At 48.1% G+C, this 19930-nt stretch overlaps 1 protein-coding gene across 1 annotated transcript; it reads right to left on the bottom strand.

Moving 5' to 3' along the window:
• Positions 1-8821: 8821 nt before the first annotated feature.
• LOC120970927 (uncharacterized) lies at positions 8822-11104 on the bottom strand. The gene has a single exon (XM_040397730.2). The coding sequence runs from the start codon at positions 10880-10882 to the stop codon at positions 9509-9511; it is 1374 nt and encodes a 457-aa protein (XP_040253664.2). The 5' UTR covers positions 10883-11104; the 3' UTR covers positions 8822-9508.
• Positions 11105-19930: the final 8826 nt, after the last annotated feature.

Raw genomic sequence — 19930 nt, 5'->3', positions numbered from 1 at the left:
GGGAGGATGACTTGTGGGCCAACTAAGTTGACGGGGACGGAGGGCTTTGTCAACTTAGTCAATATGAATGATTCTAGCTCCAGTGACCGTACGATGTCCATCCAACGGCCGTAGTGCTTCTTCAACCTCTGGTCTTCTTGCTCCAGCCGCCCAAAGCAGCGCCGGTCGTGCCGCATGCTCCTGCCTCCCGTGGCCGGCTGTGCTGCCGCGGAGGCCTCACCGCCCCCTACTATTCCCACCGCTGGCCAGGCCCTGCGGCGACGGCAGCCTTACACCGCAGCCGAACCAGTGAACCCTCGTACTCCTCTCCGCGCGGGCTTCCACTGCCGCGTCTTCCCCGGCTCCGCGTCGTCCCCTTCCTAGGCGTCGCCGTCGTCCACCGCCGTGGTGCTCTCGGCGCGGCCTGGTCAACGTGGTCAAGGAACGACTTCCATCGGATGTGGACTATACGTGGAGTGGCTGACAGCTGAGTCCACGGCCGCAGCCAGGAAGTGCCTCCTTATTACGCGAAAAATAATGATTCCTCCACCTGACAGCTGGGACCCACCGGACGGGCCACTGTATTTCATGGAAAAAACGTTTCCCCCTGACTGCTGGGACCCACCAGCTTCATCTTCACACGCAAGGAAGTGCGTCCGGGCAAAAAAAAGCGATTCGCCCCCCTGACTGCTGGGACCCACCAGCTACACCTTTGCATGCAAGGAAGTGCGTCCGGGCAAAAAAAACGATTCGCCCCCCTGACTGCTGGGACCCACCGGCTACATCTTCGCACGCAAGGAAGTGCGTCCGGGCAAAAAAAACGATTCGCCCCCTGACTGCTGGGACCCACCAGCTACATCTTCGCAGGCATGGAAGTGCCTGACAGTCGGGACCCACCTGGTCGAAGCGTACGTAGCGTTGTCATTCTGGTCGCGAACGTGTACGTACATACTGGTCGATGTAGAGGCGCGCACGTGTCGTAGTAGAGGCGTGCACGTGTCGTAGTAGAGGCGCGCACGTAGCATGTACACGTACGTACAGCGGCCAGGGTGCAAGAAAGAAAATACGGCCACGTATGTGTACATACGGGTGGGGTCTCGAACGCCTACTCACGCATACGTACGGCCAGGGCTCGTGTACATGGCTGGGTCGGAACGGAGAAACAGTGTCGTCGTCGTGTTCATGGGGAGGCAACGGAATGCGTCGTGTTCATGGGGAGGCAACGGAATGCGTCGTGTTCATGGGGAGGCAACGGAATGCGTCGTGTTCATGGGGAGGCAATGGAATGCATCGTGTTCATCGGGAGGCAACGGAACGCGTGGGAGCCAACCGGCTGGGTCGGAACGGAATGCATGGTCGTGTTCATCGGGAGGGCTTGGACGGAACAGGCGATGGAAACGAGGCCTGGCGTACCGCAAAACGGAGGAAACGGACCTCCTACGTTCGGAACGGGGTCCTCCTGTTGATCGGGAGGGGTGTGGCATACCGCAAAACGGAGGAAACGGACCTCCTACGGTCGAAACGGGGGTCCTGTTGATCGGGAGGGGTGTGGCGTACTGCAAAACGGACGAAACAGACCTCCTACGGTCGAAACGGGGGTCCTGTTGATCAGGAGGGGTGTGGCGTACCGCAAAACGGATGAAACGGACCTCCTACGGTCGAAACGGGGTCCTGTTGATCGGGAGGGGTGTGGCGTACCGCAAAATGGATGAAACGGACCTCCTACGGTCGAAACGGGGGTCCTGTTCATCGGGAGGGGTGTGGCATACCGCAAAACGGACGAAACGGACCTCCTACGGTCGAAACGGGGTCCTGTTCATCGGGAGGGGTGTGGCGTACCGCAAAACGGGACTCCACGGAATACTGTTCATCTCAGTCGACCTCCTCCAGCCTCCACAGGCTCCTGTTCATCCAGCCTCCACCGCGCGCTACTCCACCGGCTACTGTTCAACCACCCCTCCACGGGCACCCCTCCACCATCTACTGTTCATCCAGCCCTCCACACCACGGGGTCCTGTTCAACCACCCCTCCACGGGCACCCCTCCACCGTCTACTGTTCATCCAGCCCTCCACCACACCACGGGGTTCTGTTCATCCAGAGGCAACGCCACCGCTCACTGTTCATCCACCCCCCCCCCGCAACGCTCACTGTTCATCCCAGAGGCAGCATCGATCGGCTTCAGTTAGCAGCAGTAGCGAAGGAATCGCTCGATCGGGTTCAGTTAACAGCCATCGATCGATCGCTCGGGTTCAGTAACGCGTAGCCTGCAGTGCAATCGCTCGGGTTCAGTTAGAGCCCAACACCTCGCTCGGGTTCAGTTAGAGCCAACGCCTCGCACACACGCGCGTACGTGTACGAGAGAAACGCGCATCGCTCGGCCCCCGACCTCCCACCGTAACCGGGAACTGCCCGAAATTTTCCAGATGATAGTGTTATTGAAAGAGTTCTCCAATCACTACCAGAATGTCTGGGTATATATCATAACCACTTGACTCAGCTGGGAGTTAATCTTCCAGATGATAGTGTTATTGAAAGAGTTCTCCAATCACTACCACCAAGCTACAAAGGCTTCGTAATGAACTATAGTATGCAAGGGATGGATAAGAGAATTCCCAAGCTCTTCGCAATGCTCAAAGCTGCGGAGGTAGAAATCAAGAAGGAGCATCAAGTGTTGATGGTTAACAAGACCACTAGTTTCAAGAAAAAGGGCAAAGGAAAGAAGGGGAAATTCAAGAAGAATGGCAAGCAAGTTGCCACTCCCGGGAAGAAGCCCAAGTCTGGACCTAAGCCTAAAATTGAGTGCTTCTACTGCAAAGGGATTGGTCACAGGAAGCGGAACTGCCCCAAGTATTTGGCGGATAAGAAGGATGGCAAAGAGAACAAAGGTATATTTGATATACATGTTATTGATGTGTACCTTACCAATGCTCGTAATAGTGTCTGGGTATTTGATACCGGTTCAGTTGCTCATATTTGTAACTCGAAACTGGGGCTACGGATAAAACGAAGATTGGCTAAGGACGAGGTGACGATGCGCGTCGGGAATGGTTCCAAGGTCGATGTGATCGCCGTCGGCACGCCACCTCTAGATCTACCTTCGGGATTAGTTTTAGACCTGAATAATTGTTATTTGGTGCCAGCATTGAGCATGAACATTATATCTGGATCTTGTTTAATGCGAGACGGTTATTCATTTAAATCAGAGAATAATGGTTATTCTATTTATATGGGTAATATCTTTTATGGTCATGCACCCTTGAAGAGTGGTGTATTTTTGTTGAATCTCGATCGTGGTGATACACATATTCATAATATTGATGCCAAAAGATGCAAAGTTGATAATGATAGTGTTACATATTTGTGGCACTGCCGTTTAGGTCATATTGTGTAAAGCGCATGAAGAAACTCCATGCGGCTGGACTTTTGGAATCACTTGATTATGAATCATTTGATGCTTGCGAACCATGCCTCATGGGCAAGATGACTAAAACTCCATTCTCCGAAACAATGGAGCGAGCTACTGACTTATTAGAAATAATACATACCGATGTATGCGGTCCGATGAGTGTTGAGGCTCGCGGCGGGTATCGTTATTTTCTAACCTTCACAGATGATTTGAGCAGATATGGGTATATCTACTTGATGAAACACAAGTCTGAAACATTTGAAAAGTTCAAAGAATTTCAGAGTGAAGTGGAGAATCATCGTAACAAGAAAATGAAGTTTCTACGATCTGATCACGGAGGCGAATATTTGAGTTACAAGTTTGACCTTCGTTTAAAACAATGTGGAATAGTTTCACAACTGACGCCACCTAGAACACCACAGCGTAATGGTGTGTCCGAACATCGTAACCGTACTTTATTAGATATGGTGCGATCTATGATGTCTCTTACCGATTTACCTCTATCATTTTGGGGTTATGCATTAGAGACAGTTGCATTCACTTTGAATAGGGCACCGTCTAAATCCGTTGAGATGACACCGTATGAACTGTGGTTTGGCAAGAAACCTAAGCTGTCGTTTCTTAAAGTTTGGGGTTATGATGCTTATGTGAAAAAGCTTCAGCCTGATAAGCTCGAACCCAAATCGGAGACGTGCGTCTTCATAGGATACCCAAAAGAAATTGGTGGGTACACCTTCTATCACAGATCCGAAGGCAAGATCTTTGTTTCTAAGAATGGATCCTTTCTAGAGAAGGAGTTTCTCTCGAAAGAAGTGAGTGGGAGGAAAGTAGAACTTGATGAGGTAATTGTACCTTCTCTCGAATTGGAAAGTAGCTCATCACAGAAAACCGTTCCCATGATGCCTACACCAACTAGAGAGGAAGCTAATGATGATGATCATGAAACTTCAGATCAAGTTACCACCGAACCTCGTAGGCAACCAAAGCACGTTCCGCACCAGAGTGGTACGGTAATACTGTCCTGGAAGTCATGTTACTAGACCATGAGGAACCTACGAACTGTGAGGAAGCGATGATGAGCCCAGATTCCGCAAAATAGCTTGAAGCCATCAAATCTGAGATGTGATCCATGTATGAGAACAAAGTATGGACTTGGGTTGACTTGCCCAATGATCGGCAAGCCATAGAGAATAAATGGATCTTCAAGAAGAAGACTGACACTGATGGCAATGTTACTGTCTACAAAGCTTGACTTGTCGCGAAAAGTTTTCAACAAGTTCAAGGAGTTGACTACGTTGAGACTTTCTCACCCGTAGCAATGCTTAAGTATGTCTGAATCATGTTAGCAATTGACGAATTTTATGATTATGAAATCTGGCAAATGGACGTCAAAATTGCATTCCTTAATGGATTTCTTAAAGAAGAGTTGTATATGATGCAACCAGAAGGTTTTGTCGATGCTAAAGGTGCTAACAAAGTATGCAAGCTCCAGCGATCCATTTATGGACTGGTGCAAGCATCTCGGAGTTGGAATATATGATTTGATGAGGTGATCAAAGCATATGATTTTATATAGACTTTTGGAGAAGCCTGTATTTATAAAAAAGTGAGTGGGAGCTCTGTAGCATTTCTAATATTATATGTGGATGACATATTGTTGATTGGAAATGATATAGAATTTTTGGATAGCATAAAAGGATACTTGAATAAAAGTTTTTCAATGAAAGACCTCGGTGAAGCTGCTTATATATTGGGCATCAAGATCTATAGAGATAGATCAAGACGCTTAATTGGACTTTCACAAAGCACATACCTTGATAAAGTTTTGAAGAAGTTCAAAATGGACCAGTCAAAGAAAGGGTTCTTTCCTGTGTTACAAGGTGTGAAGTTGAGTCAGACTCAATGTCCGACCACTGCAGAAGATAGAGATAAAATGAAAGTCATTCCCTGTGCCTCAGCCATAGGTTCTATCATGTATGCTATGATGTGTGCCAGACCTGATGCGTGCCTTGCTATAAGTCTAGCAGGGAGGTACCAAAGTAATCCAGGAGTGGATCGCTGGACAACGGTCAAGAACATCCTGAAATACCTGAAAAGGACTAAGGATATGTTTCTCGTTTATGGAGGTGACAAAGAGCTCGTCGTAAATGGTTACGTCGATGCTAGCTTTGACACTGATCCGGATGACTCTTAGTCACAAACCGGATACGTATTCATATTGAATGGTGGAGCAGTCAGTTATTGCAGTTCCAAGCAAAGTGTTGTGGCGGGATCTATGTGTGAAGCGGAGTACATAGCTGCTTCGGAAGCTGCGAATGAAGGAGTCTAGATGAAGGAGTTCATATCCGATCTAGGTGTAATACCTAGTGCATCGGGTCCAATGAAAATATTTTGTGACAATACTGGAGCGAATGCCTTGGCGAAGGAATCCAGATTTCACAAAAGAACCAAACACATCAACAGATGCTTCAACTCCATCCGTGATCAAGTCAAGGAGGGAGACATAGAGATTTGCAAAATACATACGGATCTGAATGTGGCAGACCCATTGACTAAGCCTCTTCCACGAGCAAAACATGGTGAGCACCAAGACTCCATGGGTGTTAGAATCATTATAATGTAATCTAGATTATTGACTCTAGTGCAAGTGGTAGACTGAAGGAAATATGCCCTAGAGGCAATAATAAAGTTGTTACTTATATTTCCTTGTATCATGATAAATGTTTATTATTCATGCTAGAATTGTATTAACCGGAAACATGATACATGTGTGGATACATAGACAAAACACAGTGTCCCTAGTAAGCCTCTACTAGACTAGCTCGTTAATCAAAGATGGTTAAGTTTCCTAACCATATACATGTGTTGTCATTTGATGAACGGGATCACATCATTAGGAGAATGATGTGATGGACAAGACCCATCTGTTAGCTTAGCATAATGATCGTTAAGTTTTATTGCTATTGCTTTCTTCATGTCATATACATATTCCTTTGAATATGAGATTATGCAACTCCCGGATACCGGAGGAATACCTTGTGTGCTATCAAACGTCACAACGTAGCTGGGTGATTATAAAGATACTCTACAGGTATCTCCGAAGGTGTTTGTTGGGCTGGCATAGATCGAGATTAGGATTTTTCAATCTGAGTATCGGAGAGGTATCTCTGGGCCCTCTCGGTAATGCACGTCATGATAAGCCTTGCAAGCAATGTGACTAATGAGTTAGTTGCGGGATGATGTATTACGGAACGAGTAAAGAGACTTGCCGGTAACGAGATTGAACTAGGTAGGAAGATACCGACGATCGAATCTCGGGCAAGTAACATACCGATGACAAAGGGAATGACGTATGTTGTCATTACGGTACGACCGATAAAGATCTTCGTAGAATACGCGGGAACCAATATGAGCATCCAGGTTCCGCTGTTTGTTATTGACCGGAGAGGTGTCTCGGTCATGCCTACATAGTTCTCGAACCCGCATGGTCCGGACGCTTAACGTTGGATGACGATTTTGTATTATATGAGTTATGTGATATGGTGACCGAATGTTGTTTGGAGTCCCGGATGAGATCACAGACATGACGAGGAGCCTCGAAATGGTCAGAGGTAAATATTCATATATAGGACAATGATATTCGGACACCGGAAGTGTTATGGGGGTACCGGGTACATATCGGGTCACCGGAAGGGGTTTCGGGCATCCCCCCCCCCCCCCCCCCCCGGCAACTACATGGGCCTAATTGGCCAAGTAGGGGACATACCAGCCCCTAAGGGGCTGGTGCGCCCCATGTAGGCCGAATAGGAGGGGAAGGAAAGAGGAGCAGGAGAAAGGAAGGGGAGGGATTCGGCCTCCCCTTCCTTCCTCCTCCCTCCTCCTTCCTTCCCCCTCCGGTGGATATGGAAAGGGGGGAGGCCGAATTGGGAGGCGCCCAAGTAGGATTCCTCCTACTTGGGGCGGCCCCTTGGCTGCCTCTCCTCCCCTCCAACCTATATATATGAAGGGGGGCACCGCTAGAACACACACCAACAAATGCTAGCTGTGTGCGGCGCCCCCTCCACAGTTTACGCCTCTGGTCATATCTTCGTAGTGCTTAGGCGAAGCCCTGCGCGGATCACTTCACCATCACCGTCACCACGCCGTCGTGCTGACGAAACTCTCCCTCGACACTTTGCTGGATCAAGAGTTCGAGGGACGTCATCGAGCTGAACGTGTGCAGAACTCGGAGGTGCCGTACGTTCGGTGCTTGATTGGTCGGAACGAGAAGAAGTTCGACTACATCAATCTCGTTGTCAAACGCTTCCGCTTTCGGTCTACGAGAGTACGTACACACTCTCCCCCTCTCATTGCTATGCATCTCCTAGATAGATTTTGCGTGTGTAGGATTTTTTTTGAAATTGCATGCTACGTTTCTCAACAGTTATGACCATCATGCACTTTGAACTATTTTTTGAATCGTTTTTCTTGAAACCGGCCAAACATGCAAACTATAAAAGGGGGCGGTTTAATCTCAACCATCAATGTGTTCAGGGGGGTTGTACCAAAGCGGAAGTGATAATCTACTACAAAGTAAAACGGGGCAAATCATCTAATCATAAAGTAAAACAGGGCAAATCATCCAATCTCCCAAAACAAATGAGCCCTGCATGTTTATGCTAATGTTCTTCTCGATGTTATGTGAAGTCGACCACATAACATTTGCCCTTATGGACGAGAAGGATATTACTGTCATTACGATGGTGGGTTGCGGAGGTACCATGGTGACAGAAGCTACCTTTTCCTCCTTTCCTGACCTCTTGATAGAGAGACCTCCTTTGGCTACATCCATGGAGAGACTAGATAGGTCTTGTTGTCACTCTGCACAATCCTGCAGCGATGATAACCAATTCTTCAGTGACATCCCATTTCCAATTATTCCATTCAAAAAATCTGTCGAGGTGTTAGTCAAACTAATCTGAAATAAGCTTTCTCCAACCAAATAAGTGTGAAATGTTCAGAGAGAGCTCCTCAAGGTTATGTTTGACAGTTAAACAAGATTTGCAAGTTCAGGTTTAACAACTTATGAACCCCGGATCGTACATCTATTCTCAAAAGCACACCCCAGAAGTTAACCAGACTTGTAAAACTTAATCGAAGCTGCACTAGTTGGACCTCCTGAGTCCGGAGTGGAAAGTTTCAGTTAAAAAAAAGACTCCGAAGTAGAAATATACTCCCTCCGTTCCAAATTACTCGTCGTAGAAATGGATGTATCTAGAACTAAAATACATCTAGATACATCCATTTCTGCGACGAGTAATTCGGAACGGAGGGAGTACCTCCTTGCACACGTAAAACAGGTGAAACCATGGCCGCAGGGTATTCTTTTAAGTCTTAAGTGAAAATGTTTTGAACTGCTAGAGCATACTGCAGTGAGAGTTGAGACACGTCGGAGTACTTGCCTAAGTTTGCCGAAACGATAGTAGAGAGAAAACCTCACTCAAAACGTGACTTCAGAGTTGATTTATATAGAACCAAATGTGAGCGAAAGAACTGAACCAAAGCTTAATAGTTGACCATGAATCAAAATCGACAAGTTGTACTAACTAAGAAATATATATGAGCTGCAGCATGCAAAATTGGGAACGCAGGGGGTCATCATCTATAAAGGAGTAGGAACAACAACAGTTTTAGTAGTTGCAAAAAAATAGGGAGAACAAATTTATTTTTGCCACAACTTGAATCTGCTCTGCAACTTATGAACTTGTAGTTGTTCTACAGATTATCAAGAGCAGCGAAACAGTTTTGATTTACAAACATAGTTAGTCCTACTACTTATCTGCGGTTGCCCAGATCATAACTGCATCATGCTTGCTTATCTGAAACTAATACAAAAAGATAGAGCAGTTTTAACATGGTCCATCACAGGAAACAGAGCAGAAGAAGTACTAGTGCAGGAGCGAATGCAAGGTTCAGAAATCTATCACAGGAGCAAGAAGAACAACAACAGTTTTAGTAGCTTGCATGAACAAGTGGAGCAAATTGCTCAGAGGTGCATCCGTGGCGATCGTACATGGACGAACTAATACATCAGCCAGTGAGTATCCTCTCATACACTTTGAAAACAATTTCAACATCGGACTTAGTAGACACTTGCAGGCGAGAAGAAGTTGCTGTGCCCTCCAGCGTGAAGATTGGCCGCGGCATTGCACCTCTTCTCCTTCTCGAGCGCCTCTTCGGCCTTCCATGCTGCTTCAAATGGATCGAAGGAGCACGGCCGCGGTTTGAACAAGTGGTCCTGTCCCTGAAGCGATGGAGCGTCAAGATCCGACGCGGCATTGTACCTCTTCTCCTTGTCATCATGGAAGGCAGGGTTGTGCATGGCCTGATCCTCTGATCTCCACATTGGGTAAGGGTCATCAGACTGCAGCATGCCCTCCAGCACGCCTTGGTCCAAGGCATCCAGGTACAGAGGTTCCTGTTGGCCCATCTCCACGCCAGTGTTGGCTCCAGTGACCGGCTCAACTTCAATTGGGTCGTCTTCCATCATTCTCATTAGTTCTTCAAGATCAAAACCATCTTCCTCCCAATCCGGCAAATCGGAAATAGGCCCCAATGGCTCAAACACATCCTCTTCAGATGTGCTCCTTGCAATGCTCGAGCCAGCCTCTTCTGATTGGGTGGACTCCATCACATCTGGCTGGGAGGAAATCTCAGGAGCTTGAGCAACGTCGGAGCGGCTGGATGTTGTAGTGGACTCGCATGATGCTTGTGCATACTGAACAGGGAAGTTGGTGTGAGGCAGCGGGCCATGCATTGCTCTGGCTGCCTCATCATACATCAAGAACGACGGTGTGGCCGATGCTCCAGGTGCCGGGACGGGGACGGCAACGCACGTCCTCTTCTTGGGGCGCGCCGGTTGAGGATCGACGGCGGCAGTGGTCGCTGGCCTCTTCTGCGCGTGCGTGCTCGGGGTCACGGCCTCTGGTTGCTGTTGCTGAAGCTTGTACGCCTCCGATTCCTGGCGGGCCGCGTCAGGAGCATGCTGAGCCAAGTGCATCTTGCTGAACACCTTCACCCCGTCGAAGACGGTGGCCTCCTGCAGCAGGCACCGGTATTCCTCCATGACCCAGCCTGTCGACTTGCCCTTCTTCTTGAAGGACAGGTTCTTGACCTCGCCGACCTTGACTCCCGCGTGGCTAATCTCCGAGGTTTTCTGGATGCTCCAGGTGCCGCCGCCGGCGCTGCGCATGCTCTGGAGCTTGCTCCCGTTCTTGCTCTTGCACGTGATGAAGAAGAACCGGTCGCCGCTGCTCATGGCCTGCGGCACGGGCGCGTATCGGGCGGCCAGATCCTTGGGCTCGCAGCCGGTATTGTCGACGCGGTGGATGAGCTTGTCGACGGCATGCAGCGTCTCGCCGGAGAGGAGGCGTGGCAGGTAGTAGGTGACGGCCTCCACTTCCGTAGGGCTCAGCCGGTAGTGGTGGAAGACGTCGTCGACGTCGAGCCCCTCCATCCCGGCCGGTGGCTGCCCGATCTGCTGCTAGGGTTTGATGTCGATCGAGGGTGGGCGGGGGATTGGGATTTGGGAGAGGTTTGTCTGCGGGATCAGGAAGGTGTTGTGGGACGCGAAGGTGCTCTGTGCTGATATTTAAAGACGCTGGCTGGACTTGGCGATGGAGGACGCGTCAGATTTCCCTATCTGAATCCGAAAATGTCCCCACTTCAGTTTGCCGCTCCCGTTTGCTTTCATTTTCTGAAAATTTCCGTCAATCCGATCATGATGCGGTCCAGAAAATGTAGATGACAGATGCCGTGCTTGCCACTCCCGTCGGGCTGGCACATTAACGGCGGCGGCTGCGCGGTCGAGCAGCGGTAGCGTCACGACGGCCGGCTGCAACGCGCACGGGCCGGCGCGAATTCTGGGTGGGGAAGAACTTCGACGAGGTCATCGTGGAGGCTCGTCGACGGGAACTTGCGCGCCGCCGGGCTGGCGTGGCGCGACATGTCCATCCTCCCCAACCCCGCCTCATGTTGCGCCCGCGGTTGTCGCGAACCTGCGCCGGAGATCACACCCAAGCTGGCGGCGCTCAGAGAGGCTAGCGACCCCGACGACATGCCCGACCTCTTCTGGGCGATCTGCGAGTCCGCGATGGCTTAGGGGTGGATTCCGCCTCACGCGCCTGGAGACCCAGATGACATGCCGGGCAGCCGGGGCAGAACAAGGCCCTCCGCCTGTCCATGAAGGCGGCGGCGGCGAGGAGGACAACAACCTCGACTTCCTCGGCGGGGCCGGCAGCGACGATGACGACGACGGCCCGGGCGACGATGATGGCGGCGAGCTTGACTTGGTCATGCTGGACGGCGCAAGTGAAGACGAGTAGATTAGTTGTTTTAAAAAAGTTTTAGTTCAAATTTCGTTCCAATCTTTGTAAAAAATCCTAAGATATGAATTATGTCCAAATTTGTCGGTTTGAAATTTGTTGGAAAAAAATAGAAAATGGCCGCCTGTATCGTTCACGTTTAGAGTACTCTTGAACTATGAGGATTGACCTAAATAGACAACGTTATATTTGACCTTGTATGTTTGAAAACCTCATTAAATTATCCGCTTCTTTTTGAAATTTTGACACTTGAAAATCCTATAACTACGATTATTTTGGAATGGAGGAGCTAAATTTGAATCTATTTTGTACACGACTACATATGCTATTATGTACAAAATCAGAGCAAAGATTGGTGCCCCCATAATTTAGGTATGGTTTACAAATGCCATGATATCAAATTCAAATAATTGAATGGACTTTATGTTGAATTCGATTTTTTTAAACCACCTTAAGTTGAATTCAAATGTATGCTAGTTCATAGGTAGCTATTTATAATGTCCATTGTGTAACTTTCGTGTGTATAATGTGCTTTACACAAACAACATGAACTATACTCACGTTTATATTCGATTGCTAAAGCGATGCATTGTCTGGAGTTCAAAATACTAACTATGTGGATTAATTGTGTCGAATAATAACATAGACATGCTCAAATTCGATAGAATCTAGATGTCTGATGGATCAATGACCGCTCCTTACGCGAATTGCAAATATCATGATCCCATCCTAATATTTGGATACAATTTATATCTTTAATCAATGTGTAGAGCAGTCTTTTACGTGTAGTTTCACTCTCCATCGGTGGTCTCTCACACATGCTCACACACTCTCTCCCGAGGTGTCTTTCTCGCACACATGCTCTAGATATAACCCTCCCTCCCTCTCGTAACCATTTACAACTGTTTTCACTAACCTTTATCACAAGCACTCTTCCTCTCGCAAACATACACACGCACAATCCACATCGACCCTTTCTATATACATGGACCTGCCTACACGTGTCTCATGTACGCACATTATCTTTACGCCTGTCTCTCACGCATTGTCTCACACCTCTCTTCCTAATCGACGAGTATGATTCAAGCAGAGCATTCTGTAGGATGCCCCTTAAAGTTAGGTTGGATGAATAGTAATATCAGAGATAAAGGGGTTACCTTAGTCCGAGAACCTAGGGTTACAAATCCTAGCCGGCTTTTTCAGTGGACACAGAGTCCTTCACAATTCTGCTATCTTTATCTTGTACGACTAGTCATCCATGGGTCTTCCTAAATGCGTCACGGGCCGACAATGTGGCGCAGGACGGAACCAAACGAAGGGCCTCACTGACCTCACGCGGTGACACACCCTCTGCCCCCACGTCTCATTATCTTCTCACACCCACACATACCAACACAAACACCACACACACACAGAAAATTTCTCCTGGTGCCTCTATTCCCTCCCCCCTTGCATATACACACTCAAGGGAATGGAATCTCTTGTCGTGACGTCATATTCGTCTCTCTCTCTAGACCACTCTCATTTCTCGTGCTATCTCTCCCACGCCCCCCCCCCCCCGTTGGCCCCTCTATCCATACCTCTCTCGAATACATAATACACACACATACCTCTCTAGGCCCCGCCAAATGCATCAACTACACATTCACACATGTTACATCACGTACCCCATTGATCTAAAAAGCCCTCTCTTCATGTTTATTTCGCATACAACATTCTTTTTGAATAAAGTGTGGCCAAAAAATTATTTTAGAGTTTCTACATATATACAACATTACAAAGTTATATGGAGGAGTACGAACGCTAATTTGCATTGCATGCTGCCCACAATGATATTTATTCCGCACTGTGAATTTGTATATTTTTATACTATATACAAAGTTAGTCATAATAAAGAGAAACGAAGAGCATCTCTCTCTCCATCGCATACCCCCCTGTACGCCCCTTTCACGTATGCACACAAAACTATCTCCAGGTCCTCTAAAAGTAAGCCCCCAGAAAATTCACGCATGTTTCATCTTTCTCTCACGATATATGCAATGACGATCATTGTATTTGAAGCGAAAGCACGATACGTACATTGGACTTCAGAATCCACTCATTACAGTCACCATTTACATTTAGTGGTTATTATACAGTCACGGGCTCACCGTACAACTCTGTATTTGCTCATGACATGACTAGTTGACGAGTTAAACGCTCCACGTGGCACCTCTAGTGTTGCATCACATTATCTCACTACCATCGTGGCCACCTGTCGACTTGTATATACTATACATCTACACTCTTATAAAATACATAAAATACACTCTTATAAAAAACAGAGTTGGTGATGATGGTGTGCCTGCCATCCTGCAATATATGCCGTCCGATTTATATCTAACGGATAGGAAAGAAACTATGGCAATTTTGCAAAAAGGTACCCACACACCTCTCCACAGTTGCAAATAAGGCCTTCCCTCGTTCATCCTTTTCTCTCACAAGATAAACAAGTCATACAAATGCATCTTGATGTTATGTGCAACGCACGGGCATCTTGCTAGTAATAATGAAAACAACCGACAAAAAAATATTTGGACGGTGGTTCGAAGTCATGACCGCGGGCACAGCGGACAAGGTGGCCTTGTATTGGTATGCTGAGCCATCTGTTTTAACACACAGGAGCTGGTGTGGTGATTATACACACACGCATGCATGCACACGAACTGCATCCGCGCAACACTCACACAAACACATGCACCCACGCACGCACGCAACACTCACACGTACACACGCAGCCACGCACGCACGCAACACTCACACGCACGCATGCATGCACACACCAGTACACCACACGACCAACACACACTCTCACGCTCAAGTGCTCAACCTACACGTGCATGCGCACACATCAGGCCCTGACAGACACATACACAACCAGGTGATTCCCGCGCACGGGTTGGAGCCTTGTCGCGCCTGCGTAAATTTGTGTTTATCTGACCTTTTGCCTATGCGAACTAACAGGTGGGACCCACAAGGAACGTGGTCAATTTAACTAGTCAACATGGCGCCACGCAGACTATTTGGCTGGTCAATAGAGTGCAATCCGATGCTGAACTGTGAGCAAGTGACTGTATAATCACCGCAAAACGTATATAGTGACCGTAATCAGCTTATTCTGAAGTTCGGTAACCGTATTACGCTTTTCTCTCTGTAGGCCCTCCAAAACTACATCTCTACACGTTCTCGCATGTTACATCTAACAACTATGCAATACAGCACTACTACTACACTCTAACACAATAAATCATATGTGTTTTTAGTTTTACTAGATATCATATTGTTACTTATAATTATTCAGTTTGCATACACTAAAATTGCCTTTGAAATGTATGGCCAGTATCATCTACCGCGCGGGAAAAATCCCGCCCTTTCCTGTTTAATCGGGTTTGTATCGATGGATCGTGCGAAACAGCAAAACTATAGTAATATACAGTACTACAAGTGACAGTTCACTGGGCTGTCGTGTCGTCTACTCCTCTGTCGTAAGAGTGGAGCACTCGCTTTCATAAATCTTCTAGTCCCTTTCGCCGACATGTGGGACATCAAGCTACCGGGTCCACGTGCCATACCGGAATACAGTGCAGAGCAGCCGGGGTGAAGCACCCAAGTCATGGCGCCGGCGTAGTAATGAGCAATGAGGCGTCAAATCACAAAGTTTCACCTTTCCTGCAGTTAAGTTGGAGGGACGAAGCAACCATCATTTCACTCGTTGCTGAATCCGCTTCTCCCTCATCTTCTTCAACTTAACCACGTGTTGCTTCTGCCGTTGTTCTGCCTCATGTGGGACGCGGATCGGCTTGGTAAAGCACTGACACGTGGGACCGCATGTTAGCAAACCGCCAGGACAACGTCCTCCGAAAATAAGAAGCCTAATCCTAGACTTACAAAGGGCTACGTAGCTGCTATGTATACTTTCCATCTAATCTATATATGCCCCCCTGATTTTCAGGTGGGGTGGGCCTAATCCTCTCCTTTAATCCAATCAAATAGTCCCACATCACATCAGGTCGTAACTTTACGTAAACCATTACGTGGATGTAGCATTGCTCAAATAAGAAACCTCCCCACCATCCGCGCGGCAAAATCACCTCCTTTTTACTAATCTTGATTCTATAATTTTTTAGATCAATATAATTGAGATTTGTATAGATAGCACACAGGAGCAAAACCAAGTGGTACGGTTGTAACCATTGTGGACGGTGTTGCCAAAGCCAAAAAGATGGAACCGAAGCTCCCCGGTTGATTGATTGAAGGAGTAGAAAAATGCAACGTCTCTCCTCTTTCTCCCATGCTTGGACGCATGTAGTACAGTATAGAGCACAGAGTCTACTCCCCTGTCCCTTCTATCACAAATCACAAAGCAGTGAGGCGTCAAATCACAAAAGCACGGACGAAGCAACCATCATTTCACTCTTCGCTGACTCCGCTTCTCCATCGTCTTCTTCGAGAAACCATCTCACCGCACTAGTACTCCTAGTAGTACTAGTAAAGGACTTCCTGGATGCAAATAAGACTTCCTGACGCATTAGTTATCGACCTTTATTTTTGAACATACAATCTGAGTGGATAGCTCCTGTGGTCATCACATGTGAGCGGATATATAGGTGGGCTAGGTGGGCAGGCGGCAACAATCTAAGTGCTAAAAGAGTTGATCTGGAAAAAAGAGTTGATCCAATGCTTGGTTTTGTTTGGATTTTCCAACTATGACCATTGGATAGAGTGGATCAATGGCTTACGTTCAAACTTATTCTCATTCTATAGAATGGTATAGGAACGTGGAGAGATTTGGTTGATTTTATATCGCTGAATAATATAAAATATTATGAGTGCACACGCTCCACCCCGAGGTTTGTAGCTCCTTCTCGGCCGTCAGGAATCTATGTTCTTCCACTCTTTCGTTTAAGACATGAGCTTTGTTCATCCTGTTACCGACACGCGGGACATCTATATGCCTCCATTTTACAAAATCATACTATATGCCTCCATGACACGCAGGACATCTAGCATCAAGGTGGTGTGTCATGCAAGAAAATGGAGATATGCAGTGCGTAAGTGAGTCGTGCACTTCGATGGCACCTAGTACTACGCAATATTTTTTCTCCTCGATGGCACGTGAATAGTGCACGTACTCAATGACAGAGCACGGGATGGTAGCCATGGACATGGTCGGCCCTTTTTGAAGAGAGTACTAATAAATAACTTTGATGTGTCCCGTCAACTCGCAGAACGACGAGAAGCTTGCTTACTACGCCTTCTCCCTCGCCAATGCGTGCATGGTGGCTCGCAGCACGAGGAGAAACTTTTGCTTACAAGCGGTGGACGTGCAGCAGTTCATTTGGTGTCAGATTGCCAAAAGTATTACTGTAGTACCATAATTATTGTTCGACTTTCGGAAGAGGAGAAGAGCCAAGCGCAAGGTCACCTACTAACCTAGTACAGTACTACTATAGCCAAAGCTGGTCCACCTTTTTAGAGCATGGTTAATTAATATAGGCGGCTCTTGCAGCGGCACATCATTTAGAGCAAGTACTCTCTTCGTAGGAACAAAGGAAGTGAAACAAAAGTTGGAGTGGATGCTAGATTGCCAATTAAAACATAATTACATAGGAAAAAAATCCTATAGCATTATATCCTATGAATCAAATGACCAATGTAGGAAAATTATGAGGGGGGTCTCTCCAACAGTGTTCCTTGGCTCGCACCTAGCATCACGGTGGTCGAACTTGGAGTCATTCATCTGGTACACGTGGCATCTCAGATCTGGACACAAGGTGACGCGAAGGAGGTACACTTGCACACGGCTGTCGCGGTCGCACCGCACCCTCACACGGTCGCTCCTGCACGCCGCGGTCGCACCGCACCCTCACACAGTCGCTCCTGCACGCCGCAAAACCAACCAAGGGAACGCACCCTCACTGACACGTGTTGTCGCATGTGAACAAACCAAACTCAGCCATCCTATCGCTGACACATAATTTTCGTTCATAGAGTATGTTTATCCAACCGCATGTTGGGGAGTATCCGTACGGCCCGTGCGGTGGTCTGTTGGGGAAGAAGAAGAGGTGAGGAAGAAGGAAAGAAGGGTTAGGAGACGTAAGATATTCATCCAACTGCCTGAAATGGTAGACTGACCCAAGTCAGGCGACTTGCATAACAAATATATGTTTTTACACAGCAAAAGATCCATAAAAACAACAACATAAAGAAAAACTATCACTGCTCGCGGAAAGAGATGGCCTCGTCGTCTTTGGCTGCCGGCACGAACCAGCCGTTGCTGCCGACGTGTGTCTCCACACCGTGGTTGTCCTCGGCCTCCAGCTACTCGTTCAAGCGGAGCGTGCGGGCGCTCTGCACGGACGAGAGCACATCCCGGTTCAAGTCGAGGACGTCCGGTTCCGCCTGCGGGAGGGCCTCGATGGCAGCGGCATCCGCGCGCTCCGCGTCGAGTCGAGCCTCCGCCGCCCCGTTCAAGTCTAGGACGTCCGGTTCCGCCTGTAGGAGGGCGTCGATGAGAGCGGCATCCGCGCGCTCTGCGTCGAGTCGAGCCTCTGCCGCCCGGTTCAAGTCCAGGACGTCCGGTTCCGCCTACAGGAGGGCCTCGATGGCAGCGGCATCCGCGCGCTCCGCCTCAAGTTGAGCCTCCGCCGCCCGGTTCACATCCACGATATCCGGTTCTGCCTGTAGGAGAGCCTCGATGGCAGCGGCATGCGCGCGCTCTGCATCGAGTTGAGCCTCTGGCTCCCAGTCCTCCTTTAGTATCGCCATGTTGAACCGCTGGTCCGCCTGCACCATGGGGGACTCGGACGCCAGCACGAAGTCGACGTCCATCGTCTCATACCCATCGGGGGCCTTCTGCGCCGCGACCTCTGCCATGAACATTGGATCGGCTTCCTCCTCCTTGTAGCTTGGCTGCAGAGAACTCGGGGATTGGCCCACCGCAAAGCGAGCTTGGGAACGGAGGTCTGTGGCACCGACCGTCTCCGCGATTTCTGCGCGGCGCTCCGGCGTCAGCATCTTGTAGTAAGTGATCTTGCGGCACACCATGGCTTTCCGGTGAACTAGGGGACGCTTTATGCGGGCTAGGGGATCGAAAGGTGGGGGAATGGGCTGGAGATTTGGTGTGGTTTTAGGGCAGTGGCTGGCGTAGGCCGAGCAGCGAAGGTTCTAGTGTGAATAGTGGTTCCGGTGACGACCGGTCAATCGGTTTTGACTATACATCGCTCTTGTCGCGTTCGCGTTGCAGCCCGGCACGCTGGACCCTCCACGTCGCTCACCGAATGGAACACGCTTCGTCTTGCGTTTTCGCTCGCTTGTGGGACCGCAGTTGAGAGCAAACCGACGTCCCTCCCCCTCCCCCGCCCGCATCATTTATTATACCACCACTCCCTCTGTTTTATGCAGAGTAAATAAAAACAGAGGGAGTATACTACAGATGAGGATCCCGTGACGTGGCCGAACCCATTGAGTAACTGACATGCAGGGCCTAGCAAGCATGGGGTCCGCCAGTAAGTGACCGAAAGGGAGGGTAAGGCAGGGATACCTACGTCAAAGGATCCACTTCCACTATACTACTTTGACCAAATGTTTGAGTAATAATATATGACATGCAACTTACACAAATGTTAGAGTAGTAATATATGACATGCAACTTACACAAAGCATACATGGTCTAATGCGTTTTTCGAGGCTAACTTGTTAGAGTAATAATATATGACATGCAACTTACACAAAGCATACGGTCAAATTCGTATGTGAAAGGGGTTTCCAATGATATAATTTTCACATTATACATCTCATGTACTATTAATCTTGTCAATAGTCAAATTGGAAACCATCTCGAGTACAAATCTAGGAGTACATACGAATCTAACAATATTGATTGGGCGTTGTTGAATGTTGATACCTTTTTGATCAAAGTAGAGATACTTTGACTACACATAAAACTTATATGTAAACTAGAAAGGATAGGGGGAGTATATTGTACGTTCAAAAACGAAACGAACATTGAATACCATTTATATATGATTTGCGGATGCTATGATCACTGGTTCAAAATTTTGAATCTGCCTTAGGTATCACGTGCCCCCACTTGTTCCCTCTCGATTTCATCTCGGGGTCCAAAGATCTATTGAAAGAGG

Source organism: Aegilops tauschii, chromosome 6, assembly GCF_002575655.3.
Source record: "Aegilops tauschii subsp. strangulata cultivar AL8/78 chromosome 6, Aet v6.0, whole genome shotgun sequence".
In the NCBI taxonomy this organism is placed as follows: Eukaryota; Viridiplantae; Streptophyta; class Magnoliopsida; order Poales; family Poaceae; genus Aegilops; species Aegilops tauschii.
Note: the sequence above shows the minus strand (reverse complement) of the source record. Positions and strands in the feature narration are given on the sequence as shown.